The 24,245-nt window shown below is 28.7% G+C and overlaps 1 protein-coding gene across 2 annotated transcripts; it reads right to left on the minus strand.

Annotated features, from left to right (window-relative positions):
• Positions 1-1,549: 1,549 nt before the first annotated feature.
• Positions 1,550-23,270, minus strand: LOC132941564 (uncharacterized). 2 transcript variants are annotated; one of them, XM_061009670.1, is made up of 12 exons: positions 23,020-23,270; positions 14,963-15,175; positions 9,244-9,348; positions 8,973-9,152; positions 8,503-8,589; positions 7,909-8,127; positions 7,453-7,616; positions 6,693-6,904; positions 6,026-6,183; positions 5,733-5,861; positions 4,800-4,985; positions 1,550-4,567 (listed from the first exon to the last, which is right to left on the minus strand). In XM_061009670.1, the coding sequence occupies exons 1-12, from the start codon at positions 23,192-23,194 to the stop codon at positions 3,063-3,065; spliced, it is 3,333 nt and encodes a 1,110-aa protein (XP_060865653.1). In that variant the 5' UTR covers positions 23,195-23,270; the 3' UTR covers positions 1,550-3,062. The 2 variants fall into 2 exon arrangements, with proteins under 2 accessions (XP_060865653.1, XP_060865654.1); XM_061009671.1 differs by lacking the exons at positions 8,973-9,152; positions 9,244-9,348 and having other exon boundaries at positions 1,552-4,567; positions 23,020-23,268.
• Positions 23,271-24,245: the final 975 nt, after the last annotated feature.

Here is a 24,245-nt window from a genome sequence, read left to right on the forward strand (position 1 = left end):
TAGGTAACTACGACCATCAGTAACTTGGTCTATTCAGCGGTCGGGAAATTCAGCGACTGACGCGCTATATAGGTGAATTAAGTTTTTTGTAACAAGATATTCATAGTAATTGGAATTTAAATAATTAAAGATTAAAAATTTGACATAAGCTAAACCATATAATATAATATAAAATGTACAATATTTCAACATAAAAATATTAAGAGTAGGTTGGTTTAATTTTGATTTGTAAGTGTTTGAAATAGAAATGATAACCTGATCTATTTGATTGCAATTCGCAAAACATATATTTAATATTTAGGTAGCTACGGCGGTATCTTTATATTAATATATTATATATTATATATTATGAACATTATATACATGCTATTACTGCTAACACATTTACATAAATATCATATAAGTAACTACGTCATTTTTAGTTACACCGAGAAAACAAAATGAATTTTGTTAAAACTGGTTTTTATAAAAATTTCCAGAATTAACGTTTAATTAAAAAAAATACTGGGAATTCTTATCTTTCAAAAGTAGCATCTAATATTCAAATTGCTACCAGAAACCACCCCCAAGTTGAAAGTCTAAGCATTTTTTTCCTATTTTTTCTATTTATGTCTTGTATATAATGAACATAGACATGCACATTGCACAAAACAAGACACATCATTGTAAAATTCAAAGTTTCGCTGAATAGAACTGAGCTTCAATCTGTTCTAAAATTTTTAAATTTTTAGATCATTTGTAATTTTATTCTAAGCTAATTCAATTTGAAAACTTTCGTAATTCGTAGTACAGTATTTGTTTATAAATGTAGGATGTGCATATTCCACATTACATCTAATTTGGATTTGCACTTGGCCCAGTCTTCAACAGTTCTACGCTCACTCTACTTCATCAGTTTTTAAAATTCCCAAATTCAATATGCACATGATAATTTACATTATAAAAGTGAAGCTCTAGATACTTAAGACGGCTCAAACTTGATTCTTAGCTACATCATGTATCGTGTCGTGCGTGGTAACTATGGTTACAACTGGTATATATTGGTTTAAAAGTTGAGCTGTAGTCAAATTTTGGTATACTCGGTTGCTGCTTGATTATTACAGGATACTAGGATAGTACCATAAAAGTAACTTATATATGATTAAAATATAGATCCCGTAAACATGCTGAATATCAGTTGTTGATTACCATCATTGATGAAACGGTCGTTTACTATTAAGTATCAATTCAATAATTTGTAAGGTTCAGAAAAAACTACTACATTGAGCGTCGGAAAAAGGTTCGAAGATATTTTGATTGCACACTTTTATTAATGTTGATACGAGTTTAATTTTAGATTCTGAGCGGATCGATGAATTTATTGATTTTACAATGATGTGTGTTTTTTTTATTTTTTATTTTTATTTTTTAAATTTTTGTACTTGTCATTACCTTTTAGGACAGTAAAAATGCTTAGATTTTCTTCAACAGTATCTTTTCTGATAGGAAAGTGAATATAGTTGGTACTATGGGGGGGGGGGGGGGGGGGGGAGGGGTCAAAAGTAGTAAATAAGCATTTAAAGTTCAAATTTTGACAAAATGTATCACATTTATAATTTAATAATTTTTTTGTAGTTAAAAATTCATAAAATGTTTGAAAATTTAAAACAAAATTTCACGTAAATAGGTTATATATAAATTACTTTATTCACCTTAATATCATCAAATATACTTAGTAATATCATAGGCTGACTGATCGTTTTCGCTCAGAATTGTTTTTCTTATACAATGATATTATATCATTGTATTAAAATTTAACACTATCCATTACAGTGACCCGCTTGTAACCTATTGTACTGCAGAGCGACATCTACTTACCCATCTTTTTAGTTTTATTAATATAATATAAACTACAAAAGGCTGATTTAGATAGTGAACAATTTAATATAGTTTATTTACTATTCATATAACCTATAGGTACTTATAAAAATAGGAAAAATATTTTTTAGTTTAAATAGATAAAAAAAAAAACAATTCACGTTTTCACAAATAATAATAATATTCATTAATATTAACTTATCGAATATTAATTAAATATAAAATAATGTAGCTTGTAATGAAATGTTTATATTTAAAGTTTAAACATCATATTATATACCAATATATCATTCTAAATAGTAAATATTCAATAACAAAAAATGTTATCTGAATGTACAATTTGAAATGTGTTCGTGAGTTTGTTAACTGTTTAAAGTAATAAATATTCGTTTGTTTAAATTTTAAACTTAAAACAAATTAACTTTTTATTAATTATTGATCTTAAAATATTTTTTTTAAAACCAAATATATGAATTAAACATATTATAGTTATTGATTATTGTACACATATTTAACAGTTGATATGCCTACGCAATTTTATACATTTTATAGAATTGACCATGTTGTTGTATACAAGCTATATTATTTTAAGCTATTTAAAGTTTTTAAATACTTTAATAATGCACCTAAAATATTACAACACCTTACGTATTATTATGATCAGCAGTCATCAATAATATTTGGCTTACATGTAGGTAATTAAACTAATTTTATTTTATTTTAAAAGTTAATAATTAAGAATGTACGAATATAAAAAAATTAATATCAGCTGATTTATTTAAAATTTATATCGATGATAAAATTAAAAACGTGGCAACCCTCAACATGTCCTTATACATAATGTTTAAATGTATCTATTTATAAATATTTGATTAACTGACAAGAGATCACATTGTTTACAGGCTATCGATCTATTTAATTATACCGAAACCGTCAAAACTTCAAACATATAATGTTTGAATAATTTAACTTATTTTATTTTGTTATCCAAAACAAAACTTAACAATTATTTATGCATATTCTAATGTTATCAATTACCAATTTGTTTATACAAATACCAACTATGTTTATGCTGACAAAATGGTGGAACAATTATGTAGGTATTAATTAAATCACACAAATACTACTATGCGTTTGTAATATTAGTGAGTTTATGGCGAATATTATTCTTTTGACTGACAGTATGCTATGACCTCCAGCCTATATCAACATTTCAATTGATTACAATGTACTCCGATTTCTGTACACATACACTCCAAACATGGATTGGAGAGTTCAGATATTATTTTTCCCACCCGGTACATACGTCCGTATATATTACAACCAGATATTTTCAGCATGGAAGCCAATAAATTGAACTCTGTATCAACCTTAGTTTTTAATGGTGTCATCCCAACATTTGGTTTTACATCGGTGTGCTGCATGACTTCAACGTCAGCGTATTGCTTAAAATCGGGATGATGCTTAATTTCTGTTTGTTGTTTAAAATCAAAATAAGGTTGGTTGACTTCGACTTGCTCTTTAACGTCAAAGTATTTATTAACTTCACTTTGATGCTTGAAATCGGCATAAATTTTGTCATCAGATTGAAACTTTGAATCCGGATGTGTTTTGAGTTCAGGTTGATCTCTCACGCTGAAGTGTGACTTGACTTCAGTTTGGTGGTTACTAAAGTCTTGGTGTGATGGTTTTACCTCGTCATAAAGCTTTAAATCAAATGGTGATGTAACGTGAACATTTTCTTTAACATCGAAATGTGTCTTAACCTCAGCTTGTTGTTTAGTACCAGATGGTATGGTATCCGGTTTGATTTCTTGATGGGATTTGACGTCAACGGACTGCTTGATTTCTTGATGTGATTTGACATCAACGTGCTGCTTGATTTCTTGATGTGATTTGACGTCAACGTGCTGCTTGATTCCTGATTGTGGTGGCTTGGTGTCGACGTGATGTTTAATTTCGGAATTCAGCTTGTCGTTAACGTATTGCTTAGTCTCAGTATTTGGTTTAGATTCTAAAGGTTTGTATACTCCCTGTGGTTCGACTTTGTTATGTTTATCTCCTGAGTGCTGATTTATACCAAAGGATGGGTTTGTATCGTGGTGTTCTTTTGGATACACATGATGTTCAGTATCTGCTAGGTTCAAATTAGGTTTATGTTGTTGTTTGGGGAGTGACATGAAGTCGGTTTGTCCGTGTTCATCTAAATGAACTTTCTCGTCGATTTCGTCATCTGTTCGATGCTCAATGCGAGTCTCTGATTCCATATTATTTGTAGACGAGGGCAGTGAAGAAGGGGATGATGTTGGTTCTGGTGTATCGCCGTTGAACAAAAATGAAAACATACTTTCAAAACTATAATCTTCGTCTTCGAGTGGCTTAGGTACAGGTGTTGTGACTTCTGTGCGTTTAATAGTTGCTGAAGTTGAAGAAACTATCAATTTTTCAGTGGTAGGCGCCAAAGTTGCAACCAACTTTACAGTGGAAGTGATCGGTTTTAACGAAGGCGTTTCCGAAGACACGTTCATGGGCGTTTGAGTGTTAGGCGATGAAGTTACAACTGGTTTATCAGTTGATGGTGCAGAATATAAAATATGTTCTATAACTGCATCTCTAATGTTTGTTGTGGTTGTGGATGGGGTTGTAATTGTTTCAGATGTAACTTCAATTTGTTTATTATTCTCAATAGTAATATAATTTTCATATTCATCTGTAATGGATAAAAAATGGGTTAAAAGTTTTCATTTATGAAGATTTAAAATAATGTATTCGATAATTAATAAACGTCAACTCTATAACATAAACTGTAAATCTAGTAAAAATAGAATTTCTTGAATAGAATTAGAATAAAATTGCATTAAAAGTTAACCTAAAGAAAATGTTTATACAAGATTTGAAGAATCAGGTATAAAATTCTTCATTAGAAAAACTAAAAAACTTACTGCAAACGATACGGCCACAGCAAGTGCTATTGTTCGGGTCGTTGATTCGCTGGCAGCCTACTTTGACGGTTGGACAATTTGTTTGGCAAACAATTTTGGCGTTTAAGCAAATGCATATGTCGCAAGCACTTGGTTCGGTCAGCAACTCACCGTGTTTGTACTTCTTACCATTGGATATGCACCAAACTAAAAAAAAAAAAGAAGAATTTAATACTAAGATCGTTGTTAGCAATTTAGCATATAGCATATGTTCGCAAAATAAATAAGAATTGTCTTAAAAAACGGTATCACGTAATATTGAAACTATTATACAATGTATTATTTAATACCTACGTTTATTCAATTAGTAACTGTTTTCTGTGCATAACTAATTTAAATTTTGAGCCGGATAATTAAATTACTATGTATGTAATGAGTCTTATTTTTACTTTGTCATTTTTTTTTTACATTAAAAGTTTTCAATATTATATTTCTTTCCCAAAAATTTAACACAAATTTGGCTTTAGACAGGTTTAATTTTAGGGTAATTTTATTTTCCATCAATCTAGTTTGAAAAATGCATTAAGAAATCTACAAAATAAAGCGAAAATGTGAAGAAATATAATATGCAACACACCAGTTTAAAAAAACATATAGGCGGTCTCTGGGTAAAAAATAATCCAATTACAATAGTTTTAAAGTCTTATGAATGTACCTAATTATTAAATTATTAATTTTAAATTTTAAATAAATAATACAACACGCGTTTTCATTGATGGCAAATGAATTTACTAATGACTAATGCAGTAAACCCTAATACCCAGTCTATTAATGTTACCAGTTATTCATTTTATTTAAGACTTTTCTAATTAATCTAGTAATATGATTATTTACAAATTTAAAAATTGATTATAAATTAAACAAAAACACTATGAGAACAACTTAATAAGTTACCAGATCCTATTGGTTGGTGCCCTACAACTGCAGGTTCATCGTGGTGAACAGTAGGCTGTTCCGTTGTCTTTCGAAATTTGTCAGGTAGATAAATCGCACCATTTGGAGAATCTTTTGGAATAAATCCACCTAAAAATTATACATAATTATAAAAATTAGATTTTTATATTATTATTTATAAACATAAGACTGAGAGTATATTTAATTTTAATATTACATACTCTACGTAATTGGAGTAAATATTAGATTACGCTATAACAGTATACACCTATCATGAAATGTATTAACATTACCCTCAGTCTCAATAGGTGGAGAAAAGCTATTGACGACGGGCAAAGGAGGTTCTTCAACGTCTGATACATTGTACACACGTTCTATCACAGGCTGATAATTTTCATAAGCTGCAGTAGGTTCATCGACAACTGCATCCGCTGCAACGAATGGTATGATTCTGCATGTAAGGAATAAAATGTTAATCAAATATTTTATAAATGTAAAAAAAGATGCACAAACAACAAATTATTATTATTAAAAATAAGTGAAAAGTAATTCAAAATTTCAAACTGATATTGTTAGATTTTGTTGTTTATTATGTGAAGTATAATAGGAAGGTTTGGCACAACTTAAATTCAATATAAACAATACAGTATTATCTACTTTTCGGTTCCCTTATATTAGGTATAGTTAATAGCTAAATTATTAAAATTTCAAAAAATATTAGTTTTGTAACATATATAATGCAATAATAAAATTAGCACCTTAAACAAATTTGAAGAAAACTGAAAAGATTACCTATCTATTTAATTTAATTTTAAAATAAAGTTATAGGTAACATCGCATTGTTTGTATTAACTTAACTTGGTTAAAAATACTTAAAGTTACAATTTTTATCTCTATTTTAAAATTATTTTAATGGCAGTTTGGTTTTTGGTTTACAAAAAACAAAAAATAAATAATTACTTGAGGTTTGGTAAAGATGGCGGCAATGTTGGGTCATCATAATCCATTTCAAAGTTGTTAGATTTTTCAGTGACATTCAATCCACCAAAGTCATCGTGCATTAAACTAGCAGGATTAGCATGTCTCGATTCTATGGGTTCTTCTGTAATTTGATCAGTCGCATTCTTTGAATTTACCGTGATACTGGATGTACTATCTGTCTCCACCAACATCTGTTAAACACACTGAACTGTAATTTATGTTGCATAGTATGTACGCCTTGATGTGAATTTTTTAACTCGTGTTACTAAACCTTCTTCGAGGTTACAGAAGAGCGCCGACAAGTCTGAGTATAAATGCAGATTTTATTACAAGTATATATTTTTGAAAATATTATGAATTAATTAAATAATATTCGAGCAATGGGTTATAAACGAATAGTTCAAGCGTTAAAATCTAAAAACCATCCACAGGGAGTACCTATATATGGTAATTATCTATACTGTTAGGCATTTAATTCAATTTTTAAATACACCAAAATTATATTTTTTTTAAATGTATTGGTTTTTACATCGAGAACTGTTAACATTTCACTAAGGGAATGCGTCTTGAGAGTTGAGACACAAATAACGGTCTGAAACGTTATAGGTACTTCCCAATAAACACGTAAGCTGTATACTATTATATTATAACATACGTGATGATGGTTTTAATCGAATAAAAAACTGCGGTGGTACTAATAAAAGAATAGTTATTATTTATTATTAGTATTATAATTTACCTGGGCCGCCGTAGGCGTTGGCAGCGTCGAAGGCGGTGGCGAACTATTAAGCAGGACATCATCATCGACTGCAGTCACGGTGGACGGCTGCGTTGTCGCAACAACACCTGTAGAAGTCGTCGTCGTCGTCGTCGTAGGAGTGACAGTCGGACTGATGTGCGATTCTAGGATGAAAAATGGATCAATAACGGCGATTTATTATAATATCATCCGGACGATGCGTGCACGGTGCAGGGAAAACGAAAAGCGAACGCGCGGGACTTAAACGATGATAATAATATTATCATTCATCATATATTAAAATAATAGATATGTACGTGTATATACATAATATACATACACGTATATGTATAGGATTAATATTTTTATACATAATATAGTGTAATGGTGTATATAGGTGCGTCGGACAAGTCAGTGACCCTGTGCGGGGAAACGCGCGGCGGCGTCGAGACGTACCGTTGCTGCTAGTGCTGGTGCAGTTGTAGCTCGTCGGGCAGCAGTGCCCTTCCGAGTAGACCGGTCCGCAATTGGGCGATATTTGGGCGCGGATTGGCGGACATATCACCTTGTCACATCGCACCTGACCGTTGATGCAGAAACAAGTTTCGCACGACGACCGCGCTACGCCAATCACGGGCTCTCCCAGCGATATCAGCCGACCGTTTATGCGACAATCTGTGTTTACATAATTAAGTGCGAAAAACCAATAATTAATAACCAATATTATTTTTTATTTTAATCGATACAAAAGTACATTGTCTAGCCACTTGGTGATATTCTAATTTTGTCTTACGACATCAACAATACAATTTAATAGATACCAATTTTTATAGATTCAGACCATCATATGTATAAATATTTAACAACAATGCAATGGATGTACCATGCACGTATCATAGATACTATAATAATTATGTTTTTTATGACAATTTCCTAGAGTTATCCATCATTTTTCCATTTTAATGCGCAGGGATAAAATTCTATTAATTTTAGTTTTAAAGTGAGATTAAAATCATTTATTATATCGTCCGTACAATATTGTTTTGATACCTTTAAGTCGAGCGGATAAAGAGGAGGCCATTTCAGTGGTCGTCGCATCTGCTGTATTTTTTATATGTGCATTTTGTAATGGTGAACCTGTAAAATAAATAAATGTAATTAAGCTAAAATAAAAATGTACTCAAATATTCAAATCAGTCAGTTTACAACATTAAAACTATTATAACAATTTAATTATCAAATGGAAAATGCAATATAATTAGTATATTCCTAATATTAAAAAAAAATGGTCATATTATAATAATTGAATTTGTTATAAAGTGATTAAAACTCGTTTATTATCATACGTACAAATGTGCAATAAAACCATTAAATTATTTATATTTATTTCTAATGAATTTAAAATACGAAAATCATCATATTATACGGTTTTATATAAACGTTTATACTCGCCAACCAAAATAATATTATTTCAAATACCTATTCATATATTATATTCATATCTCGTCATTTACACTTACATTTGTATCTAATTGGGCAACAAGTATGTTTTTTGTATACAGCTGTACAGCCTGGAATAGTTAAAGAACATTGGGGCCGTACGCACTGTTGATGCCCTTTGATGCAGTAACAATATTCACACAGACTGGAACTGTCCATAGCCGAACCTTCCGCGTAAATCGTACCGTTTATCACACATCCTTGCGAATAGAAAAATAATCAAGTTTTTTTTTCTAATTGGTGTTTTGAAATTGTTTCAGAATAAATACAATATATTATCCTCGTAAATACCTTTAGGTAAACCGTCAAATGTCACAATTGCAGAATTGTCCATCCTTGCGGGTCCAGACCGATTTTGCAATGAAAATAGTTTGGAATGAACAGCATCAAATTGTTCTACAATCAATGTGGAAATCAGGATTTTAATTTTACTTTGAAAATTTTGTTGCATTTAATTTATAAAAAAAAATATTTTAACCAATCATATAACGTTATATTATATTATCAGAAATAAATCAAGGTTAAATTATATTTTAATAAATTAGGTAGGTACCTATTTAATTTAAGACATGAAAATTGAAAAATTTCAACAAAATCAGTTGAAAATAATATTAGGTTGATAAAATTAAATATAAATAAATAAATTATGTTAAGGATAAAAATAAAACAAATAATATTTTTAATTTATGTTAAACTGTATGTTTTATTGTTATTAGTAATTTTAGTGAGAATGATTTATTGAATAATTAATTTGACTTTAAAGAGGATAAAATATTCGTGCAACTGTCAATAACTTATAATCAAAGTTTATTACTATATGTCTACAAGTCTAAGTAATATTATATTCTTATAAATTATGACATTGACTGTATTGATTATTACTTGTAAGTAATTATTATTATCATTAACTGCCAAAGTAAAATCGAATATAATTATTATTGAACTTCTTATACGCTATATTATTACCTATTCATATATTTAACAAATAGGTGCCACAAGTTACATAATAAGTAATACTAATACATTATGGTTTGGCCTATAAAAATGCTATTTTTTAAATATTTAATGCAACGAACAATGGTAAAATTAATTTTCAATCTTTTACTGACACCCAATACTATTTTCTCTTTTTTCATATAGTATTAGTGTAGTTAATTATACATACCTAATTTCAATGATAACTAAAACTTATAAACTACATGGATACATAAATAATACATTCATATTTATTTATATGGATTTCACTTTTTCTATGTAAAAATAAAGTTTTTGTACCAATCTTAAATTTTGTTTGATGTTCAGCCAATACGGTATGATTAGAGGATTCAAAAACGTATGCAAGTATATCTGACTGATTTTTAAAATTAATGGTATAGCTAACGGGATCCATAAGTCGGGTGTGACTCTTTATATATTATACAGTATAATATCATACGTACTGTATTCATCGAATACAGTTGCGTGTGAATATTTATTCATCGCCAAGCAGCGAAGCTTGTTCATGTGGCAAATAATAAGCTAATATTTATTTTACATTTTTACTGGCTTAAAATTAATGTTATAGAAATCAAAAAAAATCCTATCATCGCATTATCAATCGTCCATTTATTTATTTACATTTATTTTACTTGTTCAGTCTTAATAATTTTATTTTTAGTGAAATATTTAACCATACTATGATAATAAACTTTGAAAGAAAATAAGAAATAAATAAATGCAGGTAAATAGTTTAAGCCCGATTAGAAATTAAATTATAATAAAATTTAGTATTTACACAATTTGTAAATCGTTATTTTTTTTTATTATTATTTTTATAATTTGAATTATATAAGCACAATAAAATATATAATATATAAATATAATTATCTACTTATTTAAGCCGAAGCTTGTGATGAAGTAGAGAGTTAACTTTTAACAATCTGAACGTTCATACTTAACGGGTAGTACATAAGCTCTATGTTCTCTAATTTTATGATGTTCAATTTGTAACGGAGCGATGCATGTATATTGGTTTTATGATAATATCTAGTTTTTTAGTGTCTGATGTTATCTATAGCTTTTATGAGTAGTAAAAATGCTTCAATCTTCAACTTAAAGAATAGATCGTTGTAGTGATTTGAATCTACCTAATATAGTTAGAAATCAACTAGGAAAAACTAAAAAATAAAAATGTCAAAAAAACGACAATAGTTATAGCAGCAACAATATTGTAGATAAAATCAATTTTATATTTTTGTATAGTAATTTTAAATGAAAGAACCGTAGAAACTTTAACTTTTACGGAATATTTATATTAGCATTTTCTATAGATACATAATATAGTTTTCATAATATCTTAGATTTTTAGAGATAATTATACATTTTTGAAATGTTTGACTTGTTCAATTAATGTTAAGTATTAATTTTTTGATTATAATCAAAAACCATTAAAATGTAATATTAAGTTTCTCTTACAGCAGTTTAAAATTATCGAAATGATATATCAAATTTTTTTTTCAAGTGTCTGAAGTTTAAATGTTTACAAAATTGGTCAAAATCATAAAAATTTGTTAGTTATTTTGTGGTTATTTTGTAAATTCTTACAATTATTAGTTTTAATTCCAAAGGATTGAAATTTTAATGCAATTATTTTTGATTTGTTATTTTTACTGGAATTAAAAAAAGTTTTGCAAAAGGTCTCGTTAATCTCTTAAGAGCTTTTTTATCTAAGAAACTGGATATTTAAATAAAAATAATATTTTTTCCTCTTTAAAATAATAACAGTTGTATAGTAAAATTTTTAAATCTCATATGCGTGTGAACCATCGACAGAAATGCGCCACCCAATATTGGGTCGAGACCCATAGGTTGGGAACACTGCATTGCATTGACCTACTCAATTATATGACAAGGTGCACTCAAAATCTACTATACAGCAGAGCGAGTTCCGTGGAGTTTGTTTCTTGGGTCCGACCCATATTCACTATTTTCTTCATGTCAGTATATTTTTATTTGTGTAGGTAGCTACAATAATCAAACAGATGTTAACTGAATATATATTTTGAGGAAGAATATTAAAAATGTTGGTAGGAGGTAGACTTGATGTATAATTGAATACTAAAACAGTAATAAGTAACGTTTAAAGTATGATGGAACCTACATCAATCAGCCATTAGTCATTTGCTCACCAACCAAATTTGTTTTTGGTGGAAATGGTACTTAAGTATAATTACATGGTGTAATTAACCGTTATACAAAATAATTATACATTTTTGAAGAATAATAACACCCGTTTCTAGTATCTGTGAACTCGTATGAACATGATGTTTTCTTTAAATAATTTTTAATAACAAATTAATAACCGTACTCTTAATATATGTTCAATCAAAAGCATAATATGGTTCAATTAGCATAAAATATTTTTTTCTTCAAAAATATTTATTTTTATTATATATATTTAAATTAATCAAATTCAATGTAATTTTTCGTTCGATACAACGAAGACAATGTGATTGAATGTATCGCAAACATACACGATATTATATGTCTCAATTTTCGTTTTATTATTATTTATGATAGCCCATAGATAATTAACTATATTAATATTTATTATATAAATAAGTCTGCTCTAGAGCTATCTGAAAATTGTTTTCTTTCATGAATGACGATTTTTTTTTCAATATAATTTGAATTTAAATTTGTGTATATTGTAGAGTTATTATAAATACTAGTTTTAAAAACTGGCAAAAAATAATATTGGCAAGCGCACATCACTCTTTTTACTGGTAAACTGGTCTTGAATGAATGACCTGTGGCAGTGGCGATGAGCGGCGGTCGACCTCAAGGCAATATACAGAAAAGAAGAGGCGATAAAAAATCACCACGTGTACATCCCATTCATAAATCAACCCGAAACACTTGTATTGTCATTTTGCGTGTCTAAACTTATTTAGCATACATATACGATCAAAATTCCTTCATTTAAAACACCTTTCTTTGTCAGTTGTAAAGTCCATTTGTCTTGTCTAGATTTTGCGCGGTCAACCCAACCTGCAATTCTCGTTGAGCTATTCACTACTGTCCACTAAACAGTACATACCGTTTTCATATAGGTCTGGTCGGTGGTGACTTGATATGCTAAGTATTTAGGTGTTCGGTCACATGTAAGTATAATTTTACGTAACCATAGTCCATAATAGTAGGTATATAATGCATTATATTTTTGTATATACAAACAGTAAGTTTACAATTAAAACTTCACATAGTATAGGTAGGCATATGCCCGCCATGCCATATTTCAAGTGGCTATAATTTGCATTATTTTTTTTGTTTATTGTTTATTTAGATGTATTATAATAATTGTAATAATACAATTTTAAGAAATGGATTTCAAAAGGTGAACTGAAGATAACTTTATCTATAATTATTGTAATATACTTCCTGTATTTAGTATTTACTTATATCATGTCGATACTATGAACATTGAACAATTTGATGTGAAATGACTAATGTTGTTTAACTTTAATTTTAAACATTCAGTAGCAGGTAATACACTATAAATATTTTGAAATACGACTATACGAGATACATAATAATATAATGAGGGGGACGGAGTGGCCGACCCGAGTTCGATACCTCGGTCGCGGGCGGCATTTTTCTTCGGGCAAGTCACGGTGTCCGGAGAACAAGTGCCGCCATCCCCCACCCGGGCATGGCAGATACCTACAGGTGTCCAAATTAAAAATTCTGCCAAAACAAACACACACGTGTAAACAAATCTACAGTAACCTCCCCTACAGTACCACAGGCTAATGACCTAGTTGAAGCCTTAACCCTAATAAAAAAAAATAATAATAATAATATAATGAATGTTATGAATATTATATTCTTATATTCTTCATAATATTAATTTTTTTTTTAATTTTTAATTTTTTCACACCTGTAATATGTCTAATGTATATAAATGTAATAAAGATAATCATAGGCTATAGCTTGCTATTATGTTAACATTAAGACAATCGATCCAAAAATGTATGACAGATCAATTATTGTAGTATGATAGTACCTATCTAGTAGATATTTATTATAGAAATTACTATAAATGTAATAGCTACTATAATAGCTTTGTCTGCAATTAACTTAACAATAATACTGACGACTGATTTATTATTTAATGCCCATATAAATATAAGTATGGGAAAAGTCTTCGTGGTTTAGGGTTTATCAAACATATACCTGCCACGATTTTAATAAACCTTTGTGTCTGAAAGTACTGTATTGTTATAACTTGTAATATCTTAATATCTTAATATCTTCACTTGAATTTGGTACAGTTTTATGTTATCCTAATCAATTGTATTTAATTAATAAACTAAAGGTGGTCTAGAGACATTTTTTACATTTTTACGCCTTTAAAACTAAGTTAATTTATCAAAACACCAATGATATTGCTATTGTTACGGTTTAAAGTCACTTAAGACTAGACAATTAGTATTTGATGTTACTTTTGTTTATAAAATCTTGAACGGTATTAGACTTTCCAGAAATATTACATAAAATTGGTCTTAAAGTAGGTAACTCTTTTAATTCCAGAAATAACCGGCCTTTTGCTATACATAAGTCTAAAAATACTTATGTCACTAATAGTTCATTATGCCGCCTACCAATAATATGCAATCAAAAAAATATTTTTTTTATTCATGTTCGAAGTTAAAAATATGATGTAATTATAATTTAAATAACAGATGTATGTTTTCCATTTTGATGTTATGTACTCCTTTACTATTACCTACCTTAATATTTTACTTAATAATATTAACTTTACTATTCATAAGTTACTGTACTTTACCCTTGGAGTGTTATCTATTTATTAATTTTTCTTTACATTCAACCACACAAAACATTTTTCTATTTAGAATAATAAATTAAAATATAGGATATTACCTACCTACAATATATATTTATTATTTTATTCTTATCTGCATGAATAACTTATGTTATATTCTGAAAGAGTTTAAAATGTATATTTTACCATAATAACATTGAAGGTGCGCACAACATTTGTTCTTCTTGTGAACTATCACACATCCCTGAGGTGGTGGATCTGGTAATTCTGGACAAATTTGCAAATGGCATACCAAACTTCCGGTGACACACGTGCATTTTAAGCACGGTTGGTCTGTATTAACCAATGATCCTGGATCATAACTTCGTCCTTTATAACTACACCCAACTGACGCAATTTCTAAATTTAAAAAAAAAATTTTAAAAAACTTTAGTTACAGCAAAAGTATAATACAAATTATTTATTTTTATTTCTAATATTATGTTAAGTACCTATGTTTAAAATATTTCAAAAAGTCAACTCATACGGTCTTATGTATTTATATAATATAAGTGCTTTACAAATAGCTTATAAACAAATAAGACGTACTTGGTTAAGAAATTTAACTTAGATAATTATCATATAGAGTTAAGCAATAAAAGAGAATTGAGGAAATATGAATTGACCGTTAATTATACAAATAAATCTTTTGGTCAATGTTTTGTAGATTATCTTGGACCAACGTTTTTCAATTATATGCCTTTTGAATTTAAAAAAAAATACTTGGGGATGAAAGGATTAATATTAAATGCTTGGTATATATAAATATTTATTTCCGGAGTTAAATAATGAGTTGCTGTAATTGTATTTTATATGCTAAGCTTTGTAAGTATTAATCTATGAGATTTTATTCGTGTATCTTAGACTAATATGTTTATTTTATATTTCTTTCTTTATAATGTACGATTTCTTAATAATATTTCTAAACTATATTTGTTTATTTATCTTTATATGTACTTAGAACCTATACTCTGTATTTTGTAAATTTTATAATTATAATAATTGTATCATATATATAATAACTCTCTTTCTCCAACACAAGCTTTCCTTAAAGGAGAAAGATAATCGAAAATGTTACTTTCTTACTAATAGCTGATTTAGGTATTTTTATATTTTAATTGAGTTTTTATAATACTGTAAACCGTATTACCGTAAAAATAATCAAACATTGGTTTTTTTTTATATTTTTTTTATTAAAAAATACGTTGCCGTATAGAACATTTTTCCAAAAATATGAATGTAATTTATCCCAATGAAATATGTTAGAATAGTAAAAACTAATAGTAAAAAGTAATGACTAACAATTGAAAGGGTTTTATAAATGAAAATATTATTGAACCAAAAGATTCTCGGGTTCTTTCTTAGTTTAAAAATGTTTAAAAAGTGATATATAATATTATATATTTAGGTACCTTACAGTACATAACTCTTCAATCGTATACCGTAGTATTGTACAACTAATAAATTCAATAAAAACGTAGATCTAAGGTTTTTCCTGTGTAAATCACTTTGTAAGAAAATCTGCATGATAAACATAACGCATTTTGTGAGCATTATTTTGTATACAATGTTATGATATATTATGATACTTAATCATTACCATCACGTCTAATGAAAATGTTATATCATTGAGTATTTTAGGTGCAGGCAATAAAGAAAAAAAAACAGAGAAGAGTCCGACTAACGGTACACGCATAATACACACGCCACATTACCTCTTTTTGCCATAGTCCCCAGTGTTTAATTCATTATTACAAATACACATGATACACTCACACACATATATAAAAATATTATACAATGCATATTGCATACAATATTAAAATATTTTTGGTTCTATACTTACCTAGTACCTATAACTAATATGGAATGATAACAAGCAAATATAAGTAATAGGTGTTAGTTACTATTAGTACTACTTGCTAATAGGTAATAATTAATATTATAGTTTATAGTTTATTTCAGCAAAAACATCACCGACGACGGAACAATCGTATTACTTTTATTAATGTGGTTCCTGGTTACTATTGTTATAGATGACCACTCTAAATGTAAAATGTCATATTATACTCAACCTGTCACCTTATTGATACTAATATTTCTGTTACCATATAGCAATATAGCATTTAATATGACTTGGTGAGATTGATATGCAAATGTATGCACTTACGAGCCCTGATATTATATTATTTTGGAGAATACCTATACTTAAATTAAACATGTATACCTAGATACTGCATCAAAGTAATATACATTTTTGATAAATATAGGTAGGTAGGCACCTACATTAAATCGATTATGTAAAAGCATTTTCATTTTTAAATATAAAACAGAAACTATTATTTGAAATTTTAATATGTGATAATTGATTGTCATTGTATTATAATTTGTAACACACAATATATTAGTAATATGGAGTAATCAATAAACACAAAAAAATAGAACAAAAATAAAATAAATACAACAAAACAATAAAACACTTATCACTCGAAAAAATATTTAAAATACAATTCATAATTTTAAATAAAATGTAATTCTATAAAATATCACTATAATTTGTATTTAGTTTATTACCTACCTTCCTATATATCTATTTGAACACATCTTTCATCTCTGTCAACGTTTTACAATATAAATAGAAACTATCAATGATCAATAATCTATAAACAATAAACATCTGTTTTGATAAATGATAATGTATTATACATATTATGTACGCAAAATTAATAGTAATTGTGTGTATGAGCAGTATTTTTTTAGACAAACTTGAGCCATATGAGTAAAAAATAAAAATGATAACCTAACTAGTACAACATACCGTAAAATAAGTAACTAACCAACCTATTAGTTAAACAACTAAGGTTACTAAATAATTAATGTTTATATATGCGGAACTGCAGATGAGGGCGGCCAATTCAAAAACTCTAACTGTCTCGTGGGAACTTTGTTTTATTATAAAATCATTCACATACGAATAACGTATTTTAATAATGTTACTATTATTTAGAAAATTGTAAGAAAAAAAATACTAACGGTTTTCTTTAACTGTAATACCTACCTACGTTTCAAAATATTAAAGTGAATGCTGCACCCTTATGTCTCAACAATATTGTTTGCGTGAGTTAAAATAAGGCAATGAAATAAGTACCTAGGTACATCTACATAAACTCAATACATATAATATTGTATTGATGTGTATAATCTGCATAATAATATTAGATACCTATAATATATTAATCATAGACTGTATGTTAATTAATAATTATTTCAAATATTATTATTTCAAAAACAACTACCTTCTTTAAATCATAGTTTTATCAAATTATAACGGTTCTAAATCAATGAAACTCGTGTGAACGCTACATATTATTACCTTGTTTATAAATACTAAACAAAAGTTTTAAAGGTTCCATAATATTTTATATCGTAAAGTGCAAAATATGAATTATTGAATTTTAACTAAACAAGAAATCTAAAATGGTATACAACAACTATATCATATACCTATGTCAATATATATATATTATATATACATTATACCTTCGTCCTTCGTTATTTAGTATATAATATTATATAATACTGTATAATAAATGATAAAATATTTTAATAAAATGGAGTTTAAAAATATTGTAAACAGAAGCATGATATATTTCCAGTAATATGTAATATGCACTTAATATTCAACTTTGAAAATATCATAACTATTGATCTACCATAAAAAAATACTCTTATTACAGTTTACAAATATTGAAATATATTTATGTAAATTATAACATTTTATAAAAAAAAAAACCGAATTTTAGTTTATAATTTATAATGTTATTCCTAACGAGTGATAAATTGCATTAATATGCTATGTAGCACTTACCAAAAATAAGTGTTGATATATTATTATTCAAACATCTTAAACTCTACACGTTCTAATCATATTATAATTGTATCTTGACTTACCAATAGTATAAAATAAACTAAAATCTCATACATTTTATACTCGAGGCTTCTCACTGCCTTACCAACAATGAAATTATGAAAATATATGGGTATTAGGTAGGTACCGTCTATATTATGTAATTCAGTATAATATGTTGTTTTAGTATTCTGACAGCTTTAGTTCAAGTTGTCAAAATGATAACTCCTACAGTGCCCCAGTATTTTAAGTACTAAACCCGGTGGTAACCAAACCCAGAATATATTATGGTAAACAACATACACTACTCTGCGGGAACCAAGCAGACGGGACGTACACACACACACACACACACAAGGGGTTAATGTACAGTTATACGACGATGTTATCTTGATTTCATAAAACCCAAATTAACGGTGTGTGTTGAATCAAAAACGACCATATACATACAAAAATATAGTATACATATTACATATACACATTGCGATGGAGCAGTTGTGTGTTTGTGTGTGTATGTGAGAGAATATCGTGTTGGGCTCACGTCTGCCTCCAAGGGGTTTCGCGTTCATGGAAGTCTGCCGCCCGTGAGTGGGTTTCCTGCAATTCGTAATTACATCCTTAAGCGGCGTGTGTTAACCGTGAGAAAGTTAATACCCATAATACGCCGACTTAAGATAGGACTATGTAGACTTATATTGTTTCCAAACTTCATAATATCATATGTCTAATTATTCAGATTATTTTTTTTAGCGGTTTACCCTTCCGTAAAATAATTATAGATCAACGTTTGCATTGTGCACTAAAAATAATGTTCTGCACTATATATTATAATGTATACGTTTCTATACGTTTGTATATATTAAAGTATTTGAATGTAGATTGTGTAAACGTCATAATATAGTATTATTTAAGTATATATGGTATATATAGTTAAAAGTTTAAACGATCAAACGAAATCGTCGGAAGTTTTACTATTAACGAGTTCACATTCTGGCATATTACCCGCATATACAATTTTCAGTTGTATTATATATGTATAAATATATTTTTTTCGAAATCGTTTAAAATTGCTAATGTACCTATGATTGTATTACCCGTATTTTTGGTTCGATAATATAAACATTGATAAATGTAGTTAATTTAAATATTACAAATTCCAATTTACAACACGTTGCACATCTATAGTAAAATAGTAAAATACTTTTCTATAATATAAGTAATACATTTTATATTCGAGTAGATGTCTATAAATAGTTGAGTCTTTTCCTAAAATTCTAATCAACCATCTTATTTGTTGAAAATTAGTTAAAATTAACTTATACATTTCAGTATATTACCTGAATGTTTATTCGTATTAACTTATTTAATTATACTTATTCTACAACTGTCTAATTGTTGCTTAGGACTTGCCCTTAAATCATCCTTATACAAATAAATAATAATAATATGTACTAGTGAATTCTTTACGTATTCTGAACCTACTAGCATAATATTATTTAATTGAAATTTTTTTTTTTTTAAACAGGTAATAATAATTTAATTTAAAATAAAATCTATTCATAGGTACAAATAGCACCAAAAGGTATGAGAAAAATTCGAATAGAAAATATTCTTAATTGTATCAGAAAAAGAAACTATATTTTTACTCATTAATATTATTGTTACTTATATTTAATTTCATATTGTTACACATTTCAACATTTGTGAATGCAAGCATATATGTGCGTGTGTATACGAATGTATACAGTTGTGCGTGTTGTACCTATTAATCCGAGTAATACCTATTATTGTATCCTCCATAGATCGATGTGTGGCCGTCTGGAGACATCAGTATTTTTAATTGCGGCGGTGCAATTACAAAAGAAGACGGTAAGACAGAGAAGGAATAGAACATTCCCTGTGCGTTAATTATTTAAAGTGGACCATGTACCGTGTTGGTCATTAACTAATTGCCTGGCCAGAACCGATCGGGCAATCTTTTCTTGAGAAAAATGTCACCGGTCATTTTTTTTTCTCAATCCACCTATACACACGATACTTTTTTCTTCACATTTTTTTTTTCTCTTATACAATTTCTTCTTATTTCCTGTGGCCGATGGGTTTCCGTTGCTATTTCCTCAATGCTGGATCAACGGTTTCTGATGCAATACATTCACCATAGTATTTCAGAAACGCGTCGATTAAACATACAGAAATCTCAATAATTGCTATTAAAGTCAATGATTTGTACCTACTACCTAGTACCTACCAACCCCAACATACGTGACTATACAATGCTCGGTGATCCACACACATATTACATGATATATATCGATAGTACATGTTTATATTATATTTAAGTACATAATTACAGAAACACAAACACGTGCTTACGATGTGTGTTTGTACATCAAGCTTTGGCATAAACTAACATTAATATCCAACCATCTAAATGTATAGTCATTATATTTTTACAAATTAAATTTTATGGAATATTATATGTATATTATAGCGAATGATTTTTCCAAAAATAATCTTTTGGTTTATTGTTATGCAAATTGAAACATTAATCTATAAACGGTAAAATAGTGAACTCTGAAAAAGTAATTATGAAAATTACAAACAGTTGAAATTGAATATAATATTCATAGTCATCACATACCTACACGAAATACGTATGAAATAACTTTAATTGTCAATTGTCAAATGTTTGCTTATACAAAATTATCAAAAACTATTGAGAATTTCGTTTTACTAACCTTGTGTTAAACTTTTAATCAAAAGACCCTAAGACGAGATGTTATATTCGTTAATTTGCTGCCTTACTTTATAAAGAATATAAAAGGTCAAAGAAATGTTCTAAATAATATTTGATATAATATGATGATTTCAATACTACCATATTATCAAACAACATCTATAAGACTATAACAATTACCCGTGTTTCACACGTAGAATATTTTTCAATATTTGTATTATCCTGGTCCCTTTAAAGTGGGCCTGATGAAAGGAAAATTATAATAAATAATAATACAATAAATATTCACAGACTTGAAAAATGAAAATATTATTATGTCGCCAAAATACAATTAGTGGTAATTTATCAAAACTACTTTATAATAAAGATTAGCTATATTCAAAAGAATTATTATTACAAATGAAAAAAGAACATTTTCATTGTTATATATTATTTATGATAGTAACAATAGCGAATAGCCATATAATAATATAATATTTTATAATGTTTTTAATAACCTTACTCAATGGTATACGTGTTTCCATTTCTATACCAGTAAGTTTTATACTACATTACTACCTACCTATAGTTATTAGTTAATTCTGTTATATTATCTTCAGTTCTCAGAAAAAATCTTTGTTAAAATCGTATATTAACAACATTTTACGATACACAATACTATGTAAATATCAATATTACACAACATATTATACAGTATTTTTTTTTTAACAATTAAATCTAACTTTTCTTACCAAACTTTAAATAATACATAACATTTAGCTGTACATCTAATAATAATGGTAATAAATTATAAGAAAGCGTCAACTGATGTATACAAAGTGTTTGTATTATTTTTATGATATTTATTATTTAATCATTATAAAAGAAAATATTAATAAATATTTTCCATTGAAAATCCAAAATCATACTGAAAATAATTTCATTTTAGCGGAATAAAAACGATGACACGAATTTAATGTGAGATATTATACATAATAGAATAAATATAATATAGGTACCAATTATTTTTCTTCAAACTTCTTCTAACACATGACTAAAATTAGGGTGTAGCTAGAGATTACGTTTGTAAATTTACTATTTCTTACAAAAAAAAAAACTTTTATTTAGGTGCGTGTAATAAACCATTATAATATAAAATATATGTAAAGAAACCATTTTAGACTATTTTTTTCAAAGGAGGTACCTATAATTTATTTGTACGAAATGTTATATATTTTTATTTATAATTGTTAAAAATGTTATTTTTACTTAATAATGAGAAAAAATATATATATTATTTTTTTGGCAGCAAAGGTAACCATGTCTTAACCTATTTTGGTTTTCAGTAAAACAAAAAGATCTATTTGACTAACGACGATTTTTTATTTCTGTCTCGTGGACAGATTTCTATGTCATGGGGATGTAGGTACTATAATATAGGTAACATAATATATAATATTATATAGGTATGTGTTTATTTTTATAGATTAGTGATGACCGAAGGAAAAATGTTTATATTCATAAAAAATGTCACGACACAAGATATTGAATACCTAAATATAAATATTCTTATCGCATTACCGGTAGCGTTGACTGAGGCGGTGTCGACGTCGACGTCTTCGTCGGTGGTTGCGGGCGCGACCTCAGCGGCGTGGGTGGCTGGCCCGTGGCTGATCCCAAACGACCGTCGGTCTGTAAGCAGCATCAGGAGCGCGACCATCCACGGACGAACCATCGTACGCAAAGTGATGACCATACGACCGCGTGGTCAAGCACAGACTGTTCTAGCGCACACGGTCGGCCACGCGCCTCGCTTCGCCGCATCACATACATCATACGCACGTACGCGCGGTATTGTCGTATGTTACCTCTTCGCGTGCACACCATGTAGCTTGTGGTGTGTGTGTGTGTGTGTGTGTGTGTGTGTGTGTGTGTGTGTGTGTGTGCGTGTGCGTGCGTGTGCTTTGTGCGTGTAATGTTTTCCAACCAGCAGTTACCGCCGTCACCGTTACCGCCGCACCATTGTCGCTGTCCCGCGAGTGCGGCGGAGGAGCGTCGACCACGGCGACCCATCAATAAACGACATGACTATATAGCTCTCGCCGCAAAGGTCACCACCGTCCACCGTCCACCACTACGAAGGCCGTAGTGTGTTCATCTTATCGCTTTTTTAACGCCGCCGCCGTAACGTGGTGTGTGGTCATTGTCGTTTAGTGCAATCCGTCCGGATGTTGTTGTCGTCGTTTATAAAATATCTGTCGATTCGTTTACCACAAACTTACATTAAGGGTATTAATTCTGTAAACAAGGAATTGCATCACACATCATCGGCATTTGTTAAATTCGACGCCTTATAGAGCAGGGATCGCGATCGACTGGTCGTCAATCTTTAGAGGAATATTGGTCGATCTTATTAAAAATGAATTATACCAATATCCTGTTGATTACGTGCGTTAGACTTAAACACGCCTTTACGCTTTATTATACACAAAGTAAAGTATTATTTATTAGCGAAGAAAAACATTCAATTTTCCGACGGAGAAATAATGAAAGAAGAATATTATGTATTATGAAATGTATAATTATGCTGCATGTAATAACATATAATATAGTAAACCTAAACAAAATAGTGGTAGATCTCACTTTGAAAGGATGACGACCCCCTGCCTATTAGAGTGTATAAAAAAAAAAATTGTATATAGCAGGAGAAAAGAAAATTGAAAAGGTATAAATAAAAATATTATCAATTAGTCAACCTATTTCAAGTTGTTTCATCAAAAACTTATACTGATTAACTTGTACCTTTA

This window comes from Metopolophium dirhodum, chromosome 3 (assembly GCF_019925205.1).
Source record: "Metopolophium dirhodum isolate CAU chromosome 3, ASM1992520v1, whole genome shotgun sequence".
In the NCBI taxonomy this organism is placed as follows: domain Eukaryota; kingdom Metazoa; phylum Arthropoda; class Insecta; order Hemiptera; family Aphididae; genus Metopolophium; species Metopolophium dirhodum.